At 38.1% G+C, this 19479-nt stretch overlaps 1 protein-coding gene across 1 annotated transcript in view; it reads left to right on the top strand.

Annotated features, from left to right (window-relative positions):
- The first annotated feature begins 1275 nt into the window (after positions 1 to 1275).
- Positions 1276 to 19479, top strand: part of VWDE (von Willebrand factor D and EGF domains) — a 54698-nt gene continuing 36494 nt past the window's right edge. Inside the window, 8 exon segments of the mRNA XM_010587441.3 lie at positions 1276 to 1333; positions 4928 to 5112; positions 6944 to 7175; positions 8539 to 8604; positions 12297 to 12544; positions 13301 to 13390; positions 15442 to 15586; positions 19104 to 19329. Coding sequence (XP_010585743.1) covers positions 1276 to 1333; positions 4928 to 5112; positions 6944 to 7175; positions 8539 to 8604; positions 12297 to 12544; positions 13301 to 13390; positions 15442 to 15586; positions 19104 to 19329 — 1250 coding nt within the window.

Below are 19479 nucleotides of genomic sequence, written 5' to 3'. Positions count from 1 at the left end.
ATAAGGTCCCTGAGTAGAGAAATCGGTTTGTGCTCGACTGTAACCTAAACCCTCTGGGGCAGTTCTACTCTGTTCTATAGTGTCGCTATGAGTAGGAATTGACTTAAAGGTTAAACAAAAGACATATATTAAAAAAACTCTGGGTTTTCATCCTTCCCACATTAAGTTGTTTTTCCATAATTAGGCTTAAAGATGAAAATCATCTGTCCACCCCCACCAAAAAGTTCCATTTCCTTTTTATTCTACATGATCGGGTGCCTTTTCTGGGTGTGAAAGAGAGGCCACTTATACATATTGTCCACCACGAAGATAATCTTTTTGGAAAATGGGTTAATACTTTATTTTGAAAGAGAAGTTTTAAACTTAGTATTTTTCCTTCAAATAAAAAAATTCATAACTTTTTTTTTTAAAAAAGCTTCCTTTATGCATTGCGAAACCCTGGTGGCATAGTGATTAAGAGCTATGGCTGCTAACCAAAAGGCCGGCAATTCGAATCCACCAGGTGCTCCTTGGAAACCCTATGGGGCAGTTCTACTCTGTTCTGTAGGGTTGCTATGAGTCGGAATGGACTGGATGGCAACGGGTTTATGCAGTGAGCCATCTCCTGTCCTCACCCATGCTTAGTCAAAGTCTCCATTCTCCAAATCTATACGAAGACCTTTGGCCCAAACCTTGTGGTGCCCAACGGTGCCCCCAGACTACACTTTGCTGACCATTGTCTCTTTTCCACTCAGGTAAGAGCACTGGAAACGGAGTCGCTGAAGGCAAAATCCCAGGTGATGGAAACGGGGGCATCCTTTGTTCGCACTGGACCTTGCAAAGCTTCCTTTACCGGACGTCCATCTCAGCAGTTTCTAAGATTACCAAGAGTTCACAAAACCTTTGTTAAAGACTGCAAGACTCAAGGTGCCAAGCTTCATCTCCGGAGCTTTTCCCTTGCCTGCGCAACTGCGTAAAGGACATATAAAGTACTGGAGCCACAGCCGAGACTTAAAGGCGCACCTCGAGCTCCTAGAGGTGGGCGGTTGTTGCTTTCTAACAGGCGGCGGAAGTGAGGAGGGAGGAGTTGTGGAACTGCTAAGGGAAAGGCTCACGTCGTGACTAGAAAGGCCAGGCTGCTCCTCAGAGCCAAGACATGCAGCTCCCCTGAAGGCAGAGTGGGAACACAGGGACAAAGTCCGAAGACAGGAGCGCGAACGGACTGCGGCGGCCCCATCCTCCCCCATCGGTACTGGGGACCCTGAACGTCTTTGGCTCTCGCCCGCCTCGGGAGCGATGGTTGGCACAGCCTGGGCTCTAGCGCTGGCGCTGATGCTCCTGGCCCCGGGGGAAGGTCGGCGAGGTAGGGGGCTGGCAGGTGAGACTCCGGGGTGCGGCCAGGAGCACAGGGGGAGGGGAGCTGACTTCTCAAATGACAGGCAGAGTGTCCCTGTGCATCTCGGTGACCGCATCTGATATTTGGTGCTGACCGACAGCCGTTCTGTCCCGCTCCTGTGTTTGCAATAGTCACTATGTCGCTCGAGCTCTTTGGTTTTTCATTGTGTGCAAACGATTGCTGCTCCTTCCCTTGCTCTATTGGCTCCGTCCTGTTTTGTTCTTGGGGTGCCTGTTTTCTGTTGATTTCCTGTTCCTTGAAGTCCCTTTAAATTCCTGTAAGAAACTTTTGCTTGATCTGCCAGGGATCATACTGGCAAGTGGATTCGAATTTTCAGAAAGAAGTTCAGTTCCAAACTGCAAACTGTACAATTTCTACTCGCCACCTCTTACAAATTATTAATTGGGGAACATTTTATTTCTACAACAAATCAGTATTTTGTGTGTGAGGTTTTTCATGTATCTGTTAGAATCAGTTTTGCTACTGTAAAAAAGATCTCTATTGAGAAAATAGCCCACTCTCAACGTCTTTAATCCTTGACCAAAAAACTCAACAAAACCTAGCTTAAAATATAGTGAAGTTAAAAAATAAAACAAAGCAATTTTATTAGCCCTCCCTACTTGTGTTCAACTAGGAATACTAAATGGTAGGTGACTCATTCTTATCTTCCAAGTTTCCTGTCCTGTGTATACCTGAATCTTGGGGGGAAAAAAAATGTGCAATATTTATAACTTTAGGATATGATTTTGTCCTTTGAACATCTTGTCAACTTTAATCTGTTTTACTAAGGTACATTTTACTTTATAAAAAGGGGGAGCAAGCATCCCCTGACCTAAAATTTGCTAAATATTAAAACCCAATTTATTAGATCATTTCATGAAAGGATACAACTTAACATGGTATCATTGACCCCTGCCTTCCTTCTTTTGCTTACAGATTTAACACGTTGTCATGGAAAGGTTTTTAAAAAAATACACGTATATAACATATCAAATGCATGTTTATTACAGGGAGACAAAATGTTCCAAGAAAAAAAAATGACCAATATTTATAAAGGGAGAATCTTCAGTGTTTAGTATAGATTACATAACCCCCTCCCTCCCTTTTGCCTGTATGTAATAGCCTTCTGATCTCTTTATTTAAGGCAAACATTGTCGCTTACCAGGTTCTAACATTCTATCATGATAAAGTTGGTAACTTCTTTATGGTTTACAGAGTGAAAATACAAGGGGAGGAAAGTGGAAAATACATTTAGTCGGCATTTTTTGTATTTTTTTTCTTAAATAGCTGTATTGAGGTAGTTCACATTCCATACGACTGACCCATTTAATCTACACAATTCAATGGCTTTTAGAATATCACAGATGTGTGCAACACCTATCTGTGCTACACCACAGTCAATTTTACATTTTCATTACTGAAAAAGTAAATGTGTGTCTTTAACTCTCACACTGTGTCTCTCTCCCTTCCCCACAGCCCTAAGTCGCCATTAAACTACTTTCTGCCCGTACAGATGTGCCTATCCTGGATATTTATTACAAAAAGAATCATAAAATCGGTGGTGTTTTGTGAGTGGTTTCTCTCACTTCGGATGTTTTCAAGGTTCACTCATGTTGCTACCTAAGAGTTCCCATATATCCCCTTCTTCCTGCACACTGTTACTCCTATTATTAACATGTTGTTTTCCTGTGGTATGTTTGTTACAATCGAGGAACCAATATTGACATATTATTATTAACTGAAGTCCATAATCTACATTAGGGTTCATAATTGGTATTGTATACCCCTATGGGCTTCGACAAATGTATAATGTCATGTATCCGCCAACACACTTTCATGCAGACTATTTCCACTGCCCTAAAAAGACTAGAGGAAATGTGCTCAATTTATTCATCCCTCCTCCCTCCCCCTTGAATCCCTAGTAACCACTAATCTTTTCATTGCCTTTATAGTTTTGCCTTTTCCAAAATAGCATGTAGTTGAAATCATACACTATGTAGCTTTTCCAAACGGTTTTTTTTTTTCACTTAATAATATGCTGTTAGGATTCCTCTATGTCTTTTCATGGCTTGGTAACTCATTTCTTTTTTTAATCACTGACTAATACTCTATTATATGGATGTACCACAATTTGTTTATCCATTCACCTATTGAAGGGCATTGTAATTGCTTCCAATTTTTGACAATTAACAATAAAGCATGTATAATCATTTGGGAGCCTTGGTGATGAAGTGGAATTGATATGATGGCACAGAAGAACAACATAAACATTTGAGTGCAGGTCTTTATGTGGATATATATTTTCAACTTATTTAGGTAAATACCTATGAGCCCAATTACCGGTTCGTATGGTAGGGCTATGTTTAGCTTTGTAACAAATTGCCAGACCATCTTTCAAAGTGGCTCTACCATTTTGCATTCCCACCAGCAATGAATGAGCGTTCCTATTGCTCCACATTCTCACCAGCATTTGGTGTTATCAGTGTTTTGGATTTTAGTCATTATACGTATATAATGATGTCTCATTGTTATTTTGATTTGCAATTCCCTAGTGGCATATGGGAAACCCTGGTGGCTTAGTGGTTAAGTGCTGCAGCTGCTAACCAAAAGGTTGCCAGTTCAAATCCACCAGGCACTCTTGAGAAACTCTATGGGGCAGTTCCCCTCTATCCAATGGGTTCACTATGAGTCAGAATCAACTTGATGGCAACGGGATTTTTTTCTTTAATGGTATATGGAGTCCCTGGGAAGTGCAAACAGTTAAGGAGCTTGTGTGCTAACCAATTCCACCCAGAGATGCCTCAGGATAAAGGCCTGGTGATCTACTTCTGAAAAAGTAGCCATTGAAAACTGTATGGAGTGCAGTTCTACTCTGACACACCTGGGGTCACCATGAGTCAGAATCAACTTGAGAACAAGTGGTTTTAAATATTTTTGCCTTTGCATTGGTGGTGCAGTGATCGACTTCTCATCTTCCATGTGGGGGACCTAGATTCGATTCCCTGGGATTGCAGCTCATGCATAGCCACCACCTGCCTGTCAGCAGAAGCTTAGGTGTTGCTATGATGCTGAACAGGTTTCAGTGAAGCTTCCAGACTAAAACAGACTGGGAAGAATGGCCCAGTGATCTACTTCTGAAAATCAGCCACTGAAAGCCCTATAGATCACAATGGTCCAATCTACAACCAATCCTGGGGATGGTACAAGACTGGGTAGTATTAGGTTTTGTTGTACATGGGATTGCCATGAGTTGAGGGGTCTACTCAGTGCTAACAACAAGAACAAAATCAAGAACAATTGGCATGTTGTTAAGTGTTAAGAACTAGTGACAATAGAGTTTTTGGAGCTTAAATACATCACTAACAGTGTTTATGAAAACTGCACGTTAAGTCACCCTTTGACTTACTAAGAGGCCCTAACATTTCAGATATCTTTATGTTCAGTTGTGTGTTTATTTGCCTTACTTTTGTTTTGGAATTCAGTTTTAAATGAGAACTTGAATATGTTAACTCTGAAAACACGTATGTAAAGATACGAATCTTTCTATCCTAGCTCAGGAGTGTTCTCCGGGGGGACACCAGATTCTTCAGAGCCCTTACAGAAGTGTCCATTTTGACACAGTGCACCGCCAGCAGTCAGCTGTTCAAAAGCTTATATGTGACCATTCCCTCTCCCCTGGATGGTATCGTTTTCTCATCTTTGACAGACCTGCTGAGATGCCAACCAAATGTGTCGAGGTATTTCAACTCACTGAGAACTTCATGAGTTATTTCTTTCTTTATTTAAAATATCAGGATTGAACCTTCTTACAACCCATTTATTTTCACACCAAAATATTATTTTAATTTTGTATTAAGATTGAATTAATTTAAAGGAGTATTCCCATTTTCCCATTCTAATAATGACAGTAATAGTTGATGTTACATACCATGCAATCCACCAACTGTTTTTAGCCAGAGTGTGTTATATAATCTTCACAACATCTCCAGATAAGGAGTATCATTATTATTTCCATCTCATAATGCAGAAAACTTGTATTGTTAAGTGTAACTGCTCTGGGGTCACCCATCTAGCTGGTGAAAGAGTTGAGTCTTGAACGCAGGCAGTCATTCTTCAAAGTTCATGTGATTAACCACAAGTAAACTACCATCAAGGAGCCCTGGTGGCACAGTGGTAAAGTGTTTGGCTGCTAACTGAGAGGCTGGCAGTTTGAACCCACCAGCTGCTCTGTGGGAGAAAGATGTGCCAGTCTCCTTTCACAAAGAGTATAGCCTTGGAAACCCTATGGGGCAGTTCCACTCTGTCTTACAGTGTCGCTATGAATCAGCATCGACTCAATGGCAGTGGGCAGTGGTAAACCTGCAAGCAGTAAGATACCATATTTATTTTCAAGAACTTCAGTTCTATTGGTTGCTGTCTGGTGCTGCCTTTGTTAACTGTGGGCTCTGATGGTTTGAAAACTAGAATCCAGCACCTCCTATTCCAAGACTAAAGAACTCAGCCTGGCAGTGAAATCTCAAAGCAGTTCCTCGTTCCCAATCTAAAGGCAGTGCACCGAGAGCAAATTCAATACTCACCCCAGTGAAACCTCCCTCTCAAACCTACACTGTGCATGGCCAACAAACTCAGCATACCCTTGCATTTCTTTACAGCTGTGAACACAAGCGTGGAACTTTCAAAAACACGTCATGTTTAATTTTGTCTATTTATGAACTTTTATAAATGAAATCACACAGGATGTATTTTTCTGCAATTTATTTTTACACAGAGCTCACGTTCTTAACTACAGCAAATTCTGAGTCTCATCGTAGCAGGTTCGTGTTTAGCTGAACTATCCCGACTGCCTTTTTTCACTCAGAGAGCCTTGACTAATACATTTCCTTTCAAAATGCCTCCAAGAGAAGGATGTCGAGTGTAAGAGAAGGAGGTCTTGCAGCAGTAAGTGGCTCAGTTCTGCCCAAAGCCCAGTGTTTATTCTCATTGACTCTGGTTTAATTTTCTATTTAATTTTATCTTCCATCTAGAAATGATGTGATAATTGGCTTCAAGTGTAGCTTTAACTTGATCTTTTTCCAGATCTCCAATCAATTGCTCCGTCACCAGATTTTGAACAATCTTTTCCTTCTCTCGTGATACGTTATGCCTCCTGAACTATGTATTAACTTCTCGTATGTACTACTTCCATCAATTTTTCAAGAAATTTCCGAGATCGGTATGTCTTTGTGCGGACAGCAACTTCAGATCGACTTATGTGGTCTTTGAATGTGTGAGCCATTTTAGTGGATTATCAGATAATTTCTCTTGTTTACAATAATAATGCTACAAATGGAATAGACATATTTATAATGTAATAAAGGTATATTAATTATGAGGAATCGACCCTTAAATTGAACATTCCTTAAAGTTATTTTTTCTTATATAGTTCAAGTCCAAATTATTAGAGTGATAATTTAGTATTTTTTTAAAGGTCGTTCAGGAGAAAATGCCAAGCTGACATATCTACCATGCGTGAAAATAATTTGGATTTTCAGTTTTTTTTTTTTTTTTTTAAATCCTCTAATGCAAAAGCCGAACCACTGTGGAACACAGATGCCCATCTGGTTGTCTCTGAGAGATTCAGAAACACTGCCTCCTCCTGGGGAGATGAAGCAACTGACTGCTTGTGCCACATGGCAGTTTTTGTTTAGCACTACGAAAGACTGTTGCCTTTTTCAAATCCCCGTGTCTGTAAGAAACTGTGGAAAATTTTTCGTGTATTTACTGCAGCCCACTCAAGGATGTATGGGATATTGTGCAGAAGGTAAGAAAACATTAATAATGCATGTAAACTACTAATTATGGAACTATGTCAATGTGTGCCATTTTCCACCTAAGTGGTATTGAGCTCATGCAAATCTCACTAATTGTCCATTATTACTAGAGAAAAGCTATATTTAGGGCTTAAATTGGCCAGAATATTTGTTTAGGATTCTTTACCAAGATTTTAAAATCCTCAAAAATAAATGTTGGTGTGAAAGAATCAAAGCAGACTTGTTTTCATTTTCCCACTTAAAAATTCTTCTGCTTTCCTTATTCCTGTTTATACTTTTTGAATTAAGGGATGAAGGGTGGTGAGTAAAGATTATTGTGAAAAATATGTGTTTAATTTAATTTTCCAAATATCTACCTTTGTTGAATGCTTATCCTGTGCCAGGAATTATTTTAGGCCTGGGGTTATAGTAGTGAACAAGACAGATGGAATATCTGCTGTCATGGAACTTATGTTCTAGCAGAAGACCGCGAAGAATACTCATATAAAAATAAATAGGATGTAACCCAAAGAACAAAAATAAGTATCCTTGAGTCTTTACTCATATAAATACATGATTGATGGAATAAATAAATGGGAGAAAGGAGACGAACCTTCCTTAAAGAAGAATTGTGGTAATACACGTAGCTAGTACCCTATGCAGAAGGTGGAGCTTAACTCCCTGCCTTTTGACTGTGGATCGGACTTAGTGACTCACTTCTAAAGAATAGGATGTGGACAGGAAAAAAATAGTGACTTCACAGGGAGAAGTCTGGCAGACACCATCTTAATCAAGTGATCAAGGTTAACATCATCAGTAATAATCCTGTTGATATAATGTACTCCTGATAACATGCCATAAAAAAGGGCACTTCACCTCTGTGGTAATAGCGGTGGTAGCACAATGGTTAAATGCTTGCCTGCTAACCAAAATGTCGGTGGTTCAACTCACCAGCAGCTCCATGGAAGAAAAGATCTGGTGACCTGTTCCCATAAAGATTACACCCTAGGGAACCCTACGAGGCAGTTCTACTCTGTCCTGTAGGGTGACTATGAGTAAGAATCAACTTGATGTCACAGAACAGCAACAACAACGTCTGTGATATACTTCCCAACAAAATATAACTCAAGCCTAATCATGAGAAAATGTTGTTGTTAGCTGCTGCTAAGTCAGCATCTGATTCATGGTGATCCTATGCACAATAGGATTGGAAGGCCACTGAGCCCTGTACAGCATCATAGATAGCAACATGCAAACCTCTGGCAGATGTATCCAAGTCTCCTATATGGAAGGCGAGAATTCTTCTTGGATATATGCAGTTTTATATTTTTTTACGCCCACTTGAATAATTATACAAATTTTAACCTTTTGCAGCTATTTCTGATTCAAAGTTACAACAGTGTGGCCCTGATGAAATTGAAATCGGAGGTGACTGTGTTCGTAAGTATCACATTTTGTGTTTTTAACAACGTACTAATAAACTAGTAATTTCAACAGCTTCAAACCCTGAAGACAGGTAGTTTGGCAGTTTATCTCAATCAACATTCTTAAAAATGTACATATCTTTGTATGTAGCAATTCTATTTCCAAGAATCTACCTTAAAAAAATATTTAAGGAATGCTCAAGCACAATTTTATAACAACTTTTCTTAATAATATGAAAATAAGAAACAGCAAATACACAATAAATGGTGATTGGTTCAATACTTAAGATGTATCCACAATGGCAAAATACTCTATAAACACCATTAAAATGTAGGAAAACATTGTCATTGGTCAATATTCATGGTATAGTGTAGCTTAGAAATCAGATTATACTGTATAATCCCACTTTTGTTTTCTAGAAATGGTTTTATTAGTACCAAATAAGTCTTGAAAAAGGAACACCTAATATATTAATGGTGGTTGTGATTTTTTTTCTCTTTAATCTGTATTTTTACTTTTCTATCTTTGTGTTTTTCCTTCTTTAATTTGTAAATGTTATTTCAAATATTTAAAAACAGTCTTACTATAATAATTCTTAAAATAAATCAGTCTGAGTTGCTTTTCCATGCCCTATATTCCAATTGAAGCTCTGGTGGCACAGTGGTTAAGAGCTCGGCTGCTAACTAAAAGGTTGGCAGTTCTTATCCACCAGCCGCTCCTTGAAAACCCTGTGGGGGCAGTTCTCTGTCCTATAGGGTCACAATGAGTTGGCATTGACTCAACAGCAACGTTTTTTTTTAAAAAATACAATTAGAAATACATTTTTTCAGACTCCTTTCCTACTATTCTTTAAACAAGCTGTTATATCTGAAATTCTCAGTTTAATTAGACCCCGTGATTTAATTTCTTAAGAGAATAAAGCAATATCCCTAATAATACCAACTAAAACCAAACCCATTGCCGTGGAGTTGATTCTGACTGACAACAACCCTATAAAAAAAAAAAAATAGCACAAAGTAAAACTGCCCCATAGGGTTTCCAAGGAGCAGCTGGTGGATTTGAACAGCTGACTTTTTGATTAGCAGCCAAATGCTTAACCACTGCACAACCAGGGCTCCATCCCTAATAATAGTAACATTAAACATTATATTGACTGTTATGCATAGTAGGTATCATAGTTATTTCTATAACAGAAACACCACAAGTGGGTGGTTCTCACAATAGAAGTTTATTTTTTCACAGTTTAGTAGGCCAGAAGTTCACATTCATGGTGCTAATTCTAAGGGAAGGCTTTCTCTCTCTGTTGGCTCTGGGAGAAGGTCCTTGTCTCTTCAGCTTCTATTCCTTGGCTCCTTGGTGATCTTCATGTGGTGTGGCATCTATCTTCCCCCACCTCTCTATGCCTAATCTGCTCTCTTTATATCTGAAAAGAGATTGACTCAAAACACACCCTATACTAACAATGCCTCATTAACATAACAAAGAAAACCTATTCCCAAATGAGATTATAACTGCAGGTTAAAAAAGAAAAAAACCACCCAAACCCACTGCTGTTAAGTTGATTCCGACTCACAGCAACTCTATAGGACATAGTAGAACTGCCCTGTAGGGTTTCCAAGGAGCAGCTGGTGGATTCGAACTGCTGACTGTTTGGTTAGCAGCCACAGCTCTTAACCACTGCACCACCAGGCTCCTAACCTGAAAACCAAACTCGTTGCTGTCGAATCCATTCCAACTCATAGTGATCCTGGTGGATTCAAACTGCTCACCTTTTGGTTAGCAGCCGTAGCACTTAACCACTAGCCACCGGTGTTTCCAGGCTCCTAACCACAGGTATGAAAAAGCAAAAACCAAACCGGTTGCTGTCGAGTCGATTCTGACTCCTAGTGATTCTATAGGATAGAGTAGAACTGCCACATAGGGTTTCTAAGGAGTGGCTGGTGGATTTGAACTGCTGACCTTTTGGTTAGCAGCTGACTGTTAACCACTGCATCACCAGGGTGCCACCACAGTGATTAGGATTTACAGCACATATTTTGGGGGTACACGATTCAATTCATAACAGTAGGTAGGAATTTTGTTTATGATGTACATGTGTTATAGTAAAGCCCTCTTTCTTCCTTTAATAAACAGGAAATCTCAGCTAAATTGGAGCCACTATGCTAATTTTTTGTTTTTTTTAACATATTGCAGTAAAAAATTAGCATAACATGCTAAGGAAAAGACATAGAAGGCACGAGTTGTTTTCATAAAAATATAGTACGTAAGATTTTTTTTCCACCCTTAGGTTAATTAAGGTCTCTCAGAATTTTCCACAATCTACATGACAGGGCAGAAAAATTAATTTTGTGATTATCATAAAATTACCATATACATAATAAAGAAAAATTACTTGAACATTTTAAAATATTTTTTTAAATCTTATTTTTTAAAAATTCATCACTTAGTTTTTTTCCATATTTAAAACAGAACAAAACAAAAGCCTGTTTAGCCCAAGAGACAGAAGGGGCCACATGAACCAGAGACCTACATCATCCTGAGACCAGAAGAACTAGTTGGTGCCCGGCCACAATCAATGACTGCCCTGACAGGGAGCACAACAGAGAACCCCTGAGGGAGCAGGAGATCAGTGGGATGCAGACCCCAAATTCTCATAAAAAGACCAGACTTAATGGTCTGACTGAGACTAGAGGAATCCCGGCGGTCATGGTCCCCAAACCTTCTGTTGGCCCAGGACAGGAACCATTCCCGAAGACAACTCATCATCAGAAATGAAAGGGACTGGACAGTGGGTAGGAGAGAGATGCTGATGAAGAGTGAGCTAATGATATCAGGTGGACACTTGAGACTGTGTTGGCATCTTCTGTCTGGAGGGGGGATGGGAGGATAGAGAGAGTTGGACGCTGGCAAAATTGTCATGAAAGGAGAGACCAGAAGGGCTGACTCATTAGGAGGAGAGCAAGTGGGACTACAGAGTAAGGTGTATATAAACTTATATGTGACAGTCAGACTTGATTTGTAAACATTCACTTGAAGCTCAATAAAAGTTAATAAAAAAAAAAAAAAGGCCCGTTTAATCTTGCAAATTCCCAGAAATTAAAAATGGTGAGATATTTCTATGAGCTTCTAATGAAAACTTCTGAATTTTTTTAACCTCAGAAAAATGAAAAGAATAAACCTAGTGTTCAACATCTGCTATATTTCGCTAAGACAGTACGATTATTCCTACAACAAACACCTCATTCAGTCCAGAGTAATCGTGAAAATCATAAGTAAAATAATAAGTCATCTGATTTTACTCCAATGACTATTTTTCTTTATGTCATGCAATTGTAATGTATAAAATCTTAATTTTATTTTTTTATTCTATCCTTTAGAAAAGGTAATTGTTCAAAAGAATATACTTTCAAAAAAAAAAAAAAAAGAATATACTTTCCTGTTTAAGAGCTAGACCTTTGAAGGGTCAACATTTTCAAAATATATTAATATAAATGATAACTTACGATACTATCAATATTTGAGTGATTATGAGTCAAAATATATGTTCTGCTTTGTCGGTGGCTAGAGAATAGTCATTTTCCTAAATTTGTTTTATTTTTCCCTTAAAATAAATCTGTAAATTACGGTTTTCGTGTGCTTTTTCTGAAAGCTAGTCTCCATATTTCTTTCAGATGCTCTACTAAAAATTATGCCTTTTCTCCCAGTAGGTCAACTGCCTGCCTCATTCCCACCACCACCTCCAGGAAGGCCAGAGATACTGGTGGAATTGATTGAGTTCAGGCTTTTCTGTAGGTGTGCCTTTGATGTTTCTCCTACAAACAACTCTGTGGGATTTCTCACAACCTGGTCTAGACTTTCTTCTCAAGAATTCAAAGAGGAGCTGAAACAAGAGACCACAGTTCAGGCATTCTCTCTTTTAGAACTTGACGGTATAAATCTCAGACTTGGAGACAGGGTATGTTTAAAAACAATTTGATTTTCTTTTCTTTTCATGAATACATTGTTTTTCACAATTTTTTTGTTCATATCCTAAATATAGTTTTTCTACCCAGAATATAAAACACTAATATTTTTCTTTTTCTTTTTTCCTTGGCAATTGTGCTAATTCCAGTGATAACTGAGTGAGTCAGAAATCTTATTAATTATACATGAGTATCTGATTTTAGCAATTCATTGATTATTACTGATGAATCCTTATAACTCTATGTGTTTTTATGGTTTTAAAATTATATGCTTTTATTCTAGAAAAGTGTTTTAAAATTTTTCCAATGATGATAATAGTTTTTCTCTCTTTTAAAATACATTTTAAATGTAAAGCCTCTTGTTGTTATTGTTGTAAGGTGCCGTCGAGTAGGCACCAACTCATAGAGACACTATATACAACAGCACGAAACCCTGCCTGGTCCAGCACCATTCTCACAATTGTTGTTATGCATGAGCCCATTGTTGCAGCCGCTGTGTCAGTCCGTCTCATTAGGGTCTTCCTCTTTTTTGTTGACCCCCCATTGTAAAGGCTACTACACTTTAATTTGAGGTTTGAATAAGTAATTATAATGATGCAATTTTTCTCAATTTTCAAGCATTTTTAAATTATTTAGTATGTTTTATTATCTCATGCACGAAGAACTGAAATTAAGTATTTAAAGATAATTTACACACATTTCCTCCATTTTTTTATTGCTAAGTGATTATTTGTTAACTGTATTCATAGATATTCTGTAGTGCTTCCATCTTTTTCTTGGAGAAACCACATGTACAAAGTTTAGCCATTGAAAGCCAAGAGTTTTTTGCGGGAATTAAGGTATGTAGCAATGGGGATGGTTCAGAAAGATTTTTCCTCTGTGACCTTCTTTTCCAAAGCGTGATCTATGTATGATACTGGTTGTAGGACCGCATTATAGATAGAATCAAAATATGGAGACCCAGGAGTCTATTTTTGAAGAATAACCCAGATTACCCTAATACATACAAAACCTGACTGCCCTTGTTAATAAAGTTGAAATATATTTGGATTATTTCGGTAATTCTTAAGTTAGAACCATACAAAAGCTCTATTCCTACAGTTCACTCTATCATGCAACTAAAAGTTGGAGTATTAATATTTAGCTATTGCACGTTTGAGAAAGCAAGTACCAAGCCATCTACTAGAGCCTCTCACTAGGGTAGAATTGACACAGAGTGATGGGCTCTAAGGACTGCAGAGTTTGAGCTAACTAAATAAACACCAGGGATCCAAGAACTGATGAGCTGTTGCAGCAGATGAGTAGAGGTGACAGGGAATCCAGGAGTGGTGGAAGGAGCAGGACAGTACCAGGAGGTCCAGGCAGGCAAGCACTGTGCCCTGGGAATTCTCAGCCACAAGACCAGAGTTCGTTCTGACTCATCTCTAGTCCAAGGACAAGATGGGGTATTCGATAGATTGCAAGATTGTGACTCAGGAAGAGAATAAAGTCTGTTCCTGGATCAAGTCCATGTCTACACAGCAGGGACCAGAGAAAGGAGTGAGAAAAGTGGACTACATTGTCAAAATAGTGTAACCACAGTGGGGTGGGGAACTACAACGTTCTCAGAATAGTATAACCACAGTGGGGATGTGGGGAAGCTGAGGTCAGACCTTGGGAACACAGGAACCCTTTGACCCACATCCTTAAGAGCTTGGTTAGCAAACAATATCAGGGCCAGTAGCCAATCACTGAAAAAAGAAAAAAAAAACAAACCCATTGCTGTCAAGTCAATTCTGACTCATAGTGACCCTGTAGGACAGAGTAGAACTACCCCATAGAGTTTCCAAGGAGTGCCTGGTGGATTCGAACTGCTGACCTTTATGGTTAGCAGCTGTAGCACTTAACCACTATACCACCAGGGTTTCCAGCTAACCACCAGGTACTTAATATTTGTTTGGCTAAGAAACAGGGCTGGATTACCCAATAAGAAAGGTACAAAGGGGCCCAGTTGTGCCTTCCCGCCAATCTGCAGTGCACAGTTTCACCTGTGCCCCACCACGTCAAAGATGTGGTGAAACCCATGTGAAACTGCTCACCACAGATCAGCAAGTAAATAAAATTATGTCCACGTATACCTTGCTCAGTACAAGCCAGTGCTACTGTATTTACTGGGTAATCTGTCCCTGCTAAGAGAAAGAGAATATTCAGTTCTAAAACACAGCTGTTCTGAAGACTAGCCCAGAATGGAGAATGCCTAAAAACTTCATGCCTCGAACTAGGATTGGCCTGTGAACCAGGACAGGGTCTGTCCTATGGTGCAGTACTCAGTAAACTCAACTGTGGAAAATAGAGGCTAGGAAATAAGCTGAAGGTTGAGATATTTCAGGTGACCAACAATAAATTAATTTATAATCCAAAAAAAGTTAAAATTTCTAATTGAGTTGATGAATACTGTTACTATTGTTAGGTGCCATGGAGTTGGTTCTGACTCAGAGAGACCCTATGTACTAATCCCTAAGAATAAACAGACTCACTTGTGGTGTGAGTCAGTAAACATTAGCAAAACAAATGGAAGAATTAAAGAATCTGTCTCCTCCTTTGTCCACTGCCCACCGTGGAACCAGAACCACTAAAGCAGGCTCTGATGAGACTTCCCCGACATGTGTTGGGGAGCTAAGTTGGGTCTAAACTCAGAGCAGAACAGCCGCTCCATGTACTCTCTGTGCATTGCTCAGAGAAGTTTGATTCTAATTTCTCTTGTTTAATTAAAAAATTCCAGTGTTTAAGTTATTACCACCAACTCGTTTAACAAAAAATGAATTGTTAAGAAAAATTACCTTATGAAATAATTATATCAAAAAATAAGTTATATTTTAACATGATTGCTCTATATATTTTCTTAAACTAGTTGCAACCTGAACTGAGCACTATATCAGAAGATGGGAAAGAGTACCAGTTGAGGATAGAGAGCACAGTTCCTATCGTTTGTTCTGAATTCAGTGAGCTTGATCAGGAATGCAAAATCTCATTAAAACTAAAAACTGTTGATCAAGGTAATATACTAAATTCATTTAATTGTATGATTAGATCTAAAATAATAATGGAAGCTTTTTTCCTTCTAGAAAATGTCACTGAAATATACGTATATATTAAATATACATATATAATTAAATGTTTATATCAAGTTATAGCTGAATCATGTTAATAATATTGTGCTAAATTTATGATTGTCAAAGCAATTCACATTTATTCAACCTGGTCTAATGTATAAATAAATAATAATAATAATTCAAAGGAGCTCTGGTGGTACAATGGTTAACACTCAGCTGCAAACCAAAAGGTCAGTGGTTCGAGACCACCAGTTGCTCTGTGGGAGAAAAGACCTGGCAATCTGCACCCATAAAGATTAAACCAAACCCATTGCCACTGAGTCGATTCGGATTCACAGTGACCTTATAGGACAGGGTAGAACTGTCCCATACAGTTCCCAAGGAGTAGGTGATGGATTCAAACTGCTGACCTTTTGGTTAGCAGCCCAACTCTTAACCTGCACTATCAGGGCTCCCCCATAAAGATTACAGTCTAGGAAACCCTATGGGGCAGTTCTACTCTGTCATATGGGGTCACTGAGTTGGAATTGGCTTGATGACAATAATAATTCCTTGACCAGCCTCCTCTTTCTCCCTCTCCAACTTCTCCCCGTTTTCCTTCTCTTCCTCTGCCTCCTTCTTCTCTTTCCTTGGTTTTCATAGATTGAGGAACAAACTACTCTTCCAGAATTTCCACATCATCCCCACTAAGGGCAGTATGATCAGTTATGTTCACATTTCCAGTTCATGCAATGTGGGTCTTATAATTCATTCTTCACGCTTGTCTCCCTAATGTCAGCTTATGTTTGGGATCTTTTGTTTTAGAATTCTTCTGTTTAAATTAATAGTTATGTAGATGTTACATGCATGGCCACATATACTTCACTGACCCAGGCAGACAGAGAAGACTGAAGTCCTTACACAGAACACGGTAGAATATAAGAAGACACACAGTGTGTGGCAGTGATTGTGTTGAGCCTTCCCCCCACCCACAAGCCTCTGACTTAGAGACCAAATCAAATAAAAGATACATAGATTAAAATGTAACCTTTAAGGAAGATTTTATTCACCTACCCTTTTACCGTAGGGCATAAAATTTTATTTGTTGTTGTTAGGTGCCGACTCATAGCGACCCTATAGGACAGAACAGAACTGCCCCATAGGGTTTCCAAGGAGTGGCTGGTGGATTCGAACTGCCGACCTTTTGGTTAGCAGCCAGAGCTCTTAACCACTTTGCCACCAGGGCTCCAAAATTTTATTTAGTAATAAATAAATCAAACACAATGTTTAAAGGTCTTCATGTCTATATTATACCTAGTTAAATCAGAGAAACAAAAGGATGAAAAATGTTTGGAAAGAGGAAGAGTCTCTTGGGAATTATACAACAGGAAAAGAGATGGATAAGGATATAGAAAGAGAAATTAAGATATGCTATCCTATTTTTTTTTTTTTATCCTATATAAAAGAAAAAAAAAGTTTTTTTTCTTTTATAGGGTCGCTATGAGTCAGAATCGACTTGACGGTACTGGGTTTGGTTTTGGTTTTGGTTTTGGAACCTGAGATACTGAGCCCTGGTGGCACAGTGGTTAAGAGTTTGGCTGCTAACCAAAAGATCGGCAGTTCGAATCCACAGCTCTTTGGAAACTCAATGGGACGGTTGTACTCTGTCCTATAGGGTTGCTATGAAGCGGAATTGACTCTATGGCAACAGGTTTTTTTTGTTTTTGTTTTTAAATCCTGAGATATTTGACAGTAAGCAAACTAAAATAAAATCCAACTACTGACTCAGATCGTAATGTACTACAGTTTACATGATAAATAGGGGAGAGGAAGATGTTATTGATATTTGTAGAAGCTGTGTGAGGCAGAGATCTCCTTCAGTTATAAATGGACTTAAAATAGAATCACATGCTCTCAGTTCTTTCCAACAATGCAAACATCACTATAATAATAACATCCTAAATATAGTCCTACATTTTGAGAATTTGCATGTTCTTGTTTTTGGTCAAATAAAAACAATTTTTTTTTTTTCCTGGAGAAATATCTCTGGATTTCATTCTGAATATTATGTTATGTTCTTTAAGTATATTGCCTGTAAGTCTGTAATAGAGAACCAGATGGTATCTTTCAGTGTATCTCTAAAAGACTATGCTGCTTTTGTACAGGTTCCAAAGAATAGAATTCTTGGCCCTCATACCATATACAGACAAAATGATGTCAGTGGCTAGATCTAGGCCAGATATAGTCCATATTCACCTTAAAGAGCCAGTTAATTGTGTGGATGTTTCTGTTATTTTTCCATGTGCATGGGAAAAGTCTATATTTTTAGAAAAAAATGCATAAAGAGAAATGTAATTTTTTCAGAAATTTTGAATCTAGTATACTGTACCTATAACTGATAATTGACCAGTATAATTTTACACCTGAAAAAGATGTGTGAGAGAAAAGGAGATAGAAAGCTTTTAATGATTATTTTCTTCTTCCTTGACTCTCAGGAGAACTTTGTAAAATTATTAACTGGATGCAATAGGAGAATACACACACACACACATACGCACACTTCCTTTGTGGACATTTTTGCAATTATGGGGTGGGGGATCTACTCTTTTTGTTTAAGCTTTAATTACTTTCTCCAGCTTTTTGAAGTTACACAAATTCATGGAGTTCCCTCTTCCTCTTTTGTTACCATTTTCTTTCCAAATTATTTTATTGTTCTTTTTTCCCTGGGAGAGGTAGGATCTGAGTTTCTGAATATATTAGAATATGTGGGAACTGAAAGAAGATAGATTGCTTATTACTGGTGTGGAATCATCTGAATTTGTTTTAAGTCTTCTAGTTTTAAGGAGCCTTGGTCGCATAGTGGTTAAGAGTTTGGCTGCTAACCAAAAGGTTGGCAGTTTGAATCCACCAGCTGCTCCTTGGTAACCCTATGGGGCAGTTCTACTCTGTCCTGTAGTAGGGTTCAGAATCAACTTGAAGGCAATGGGTTTGGTTTGGTTTATATTAATAATAATAATGACATTGCTATAGTTCAACAATAGATAAAACATAAATACACGCCCTAGGAAATATTGCAGAAATACCTGGGCCTAGGGCCAAATCTTAGGCAGAAAAAAATCAAATTATAGTGTTTCTTGGTGCCAGAATTAGGGTTTGTTTTTTTTTTCAATAGTAACAGGATGCATTTTGTTTCTACTTTTGAATTCCATGCGGGTGTACATGAACTTATAAATGTAAAGAAAACAGCAATTTTGTGTGTATATATGTATGTATTGAAGTTGGTTAATTATGTATAAAGATCACATAGAGTTTAATAGCTTTGATTTTATTTAGAAAAAAATGCAGCCATATTTTTTCAAGTAAGAGAAAGTAATTTAAGAATAATCTCTCAATTTGGTATTCTCTGTTGATCGAGCTATTAGATGCTTTGGTTATTATATTTTTCTAGGAAAAAAACTAATACAGTTTTTCATTAAAACAGGTGAAGAACAGCTAGGCTTAAATTTGGCCCTTTCTTCCTGTCATGTGGACCTTCATCAGACATCATCCTGTGAAAATGGAACCTGTAGCCATGCTTTTGTGTACTACACTGCTGTAACAGACTTTTCTCGAGATGGAAATCGAGTTACAAACATTTTGGTGGAGCCTATAGTCAGTGAGGATTTCCTGTGGAACAGCTACAGTCCAGGTGGACAAATTATAAAAACGTCTTAATAAATGAAGCTTTGGAAAGATGCATGTATTTTATCAGTATATCTTGTAAAATTTACATTTCAAAATTATTTGGTAAAAATTACTTTTGTTTTTTAAATGACTCGATTTTCAATAACTGGTAAAATGATAATTAAAATATATTG

This window comes from Loxodonta africana, chromosome 8 (genome assembly GCF_030014295.1).
Source record: "Loxodonta africana isolate mLoxAfr1 chromosome 8, mLoxAfr1.hap2, whole genome shotgun sequence".
In the NCBI taxonomy this organism is placed as follows: domain Eukaryota; kingdom Metazoa; phylum Chordata; class Mammalia; order Proboscidea; family Elephantidae; genus Loxodonta; species Loxodonta africana.
This window is presented reverse-complemented; position numbering and strand designations above follow the sequence as displayed.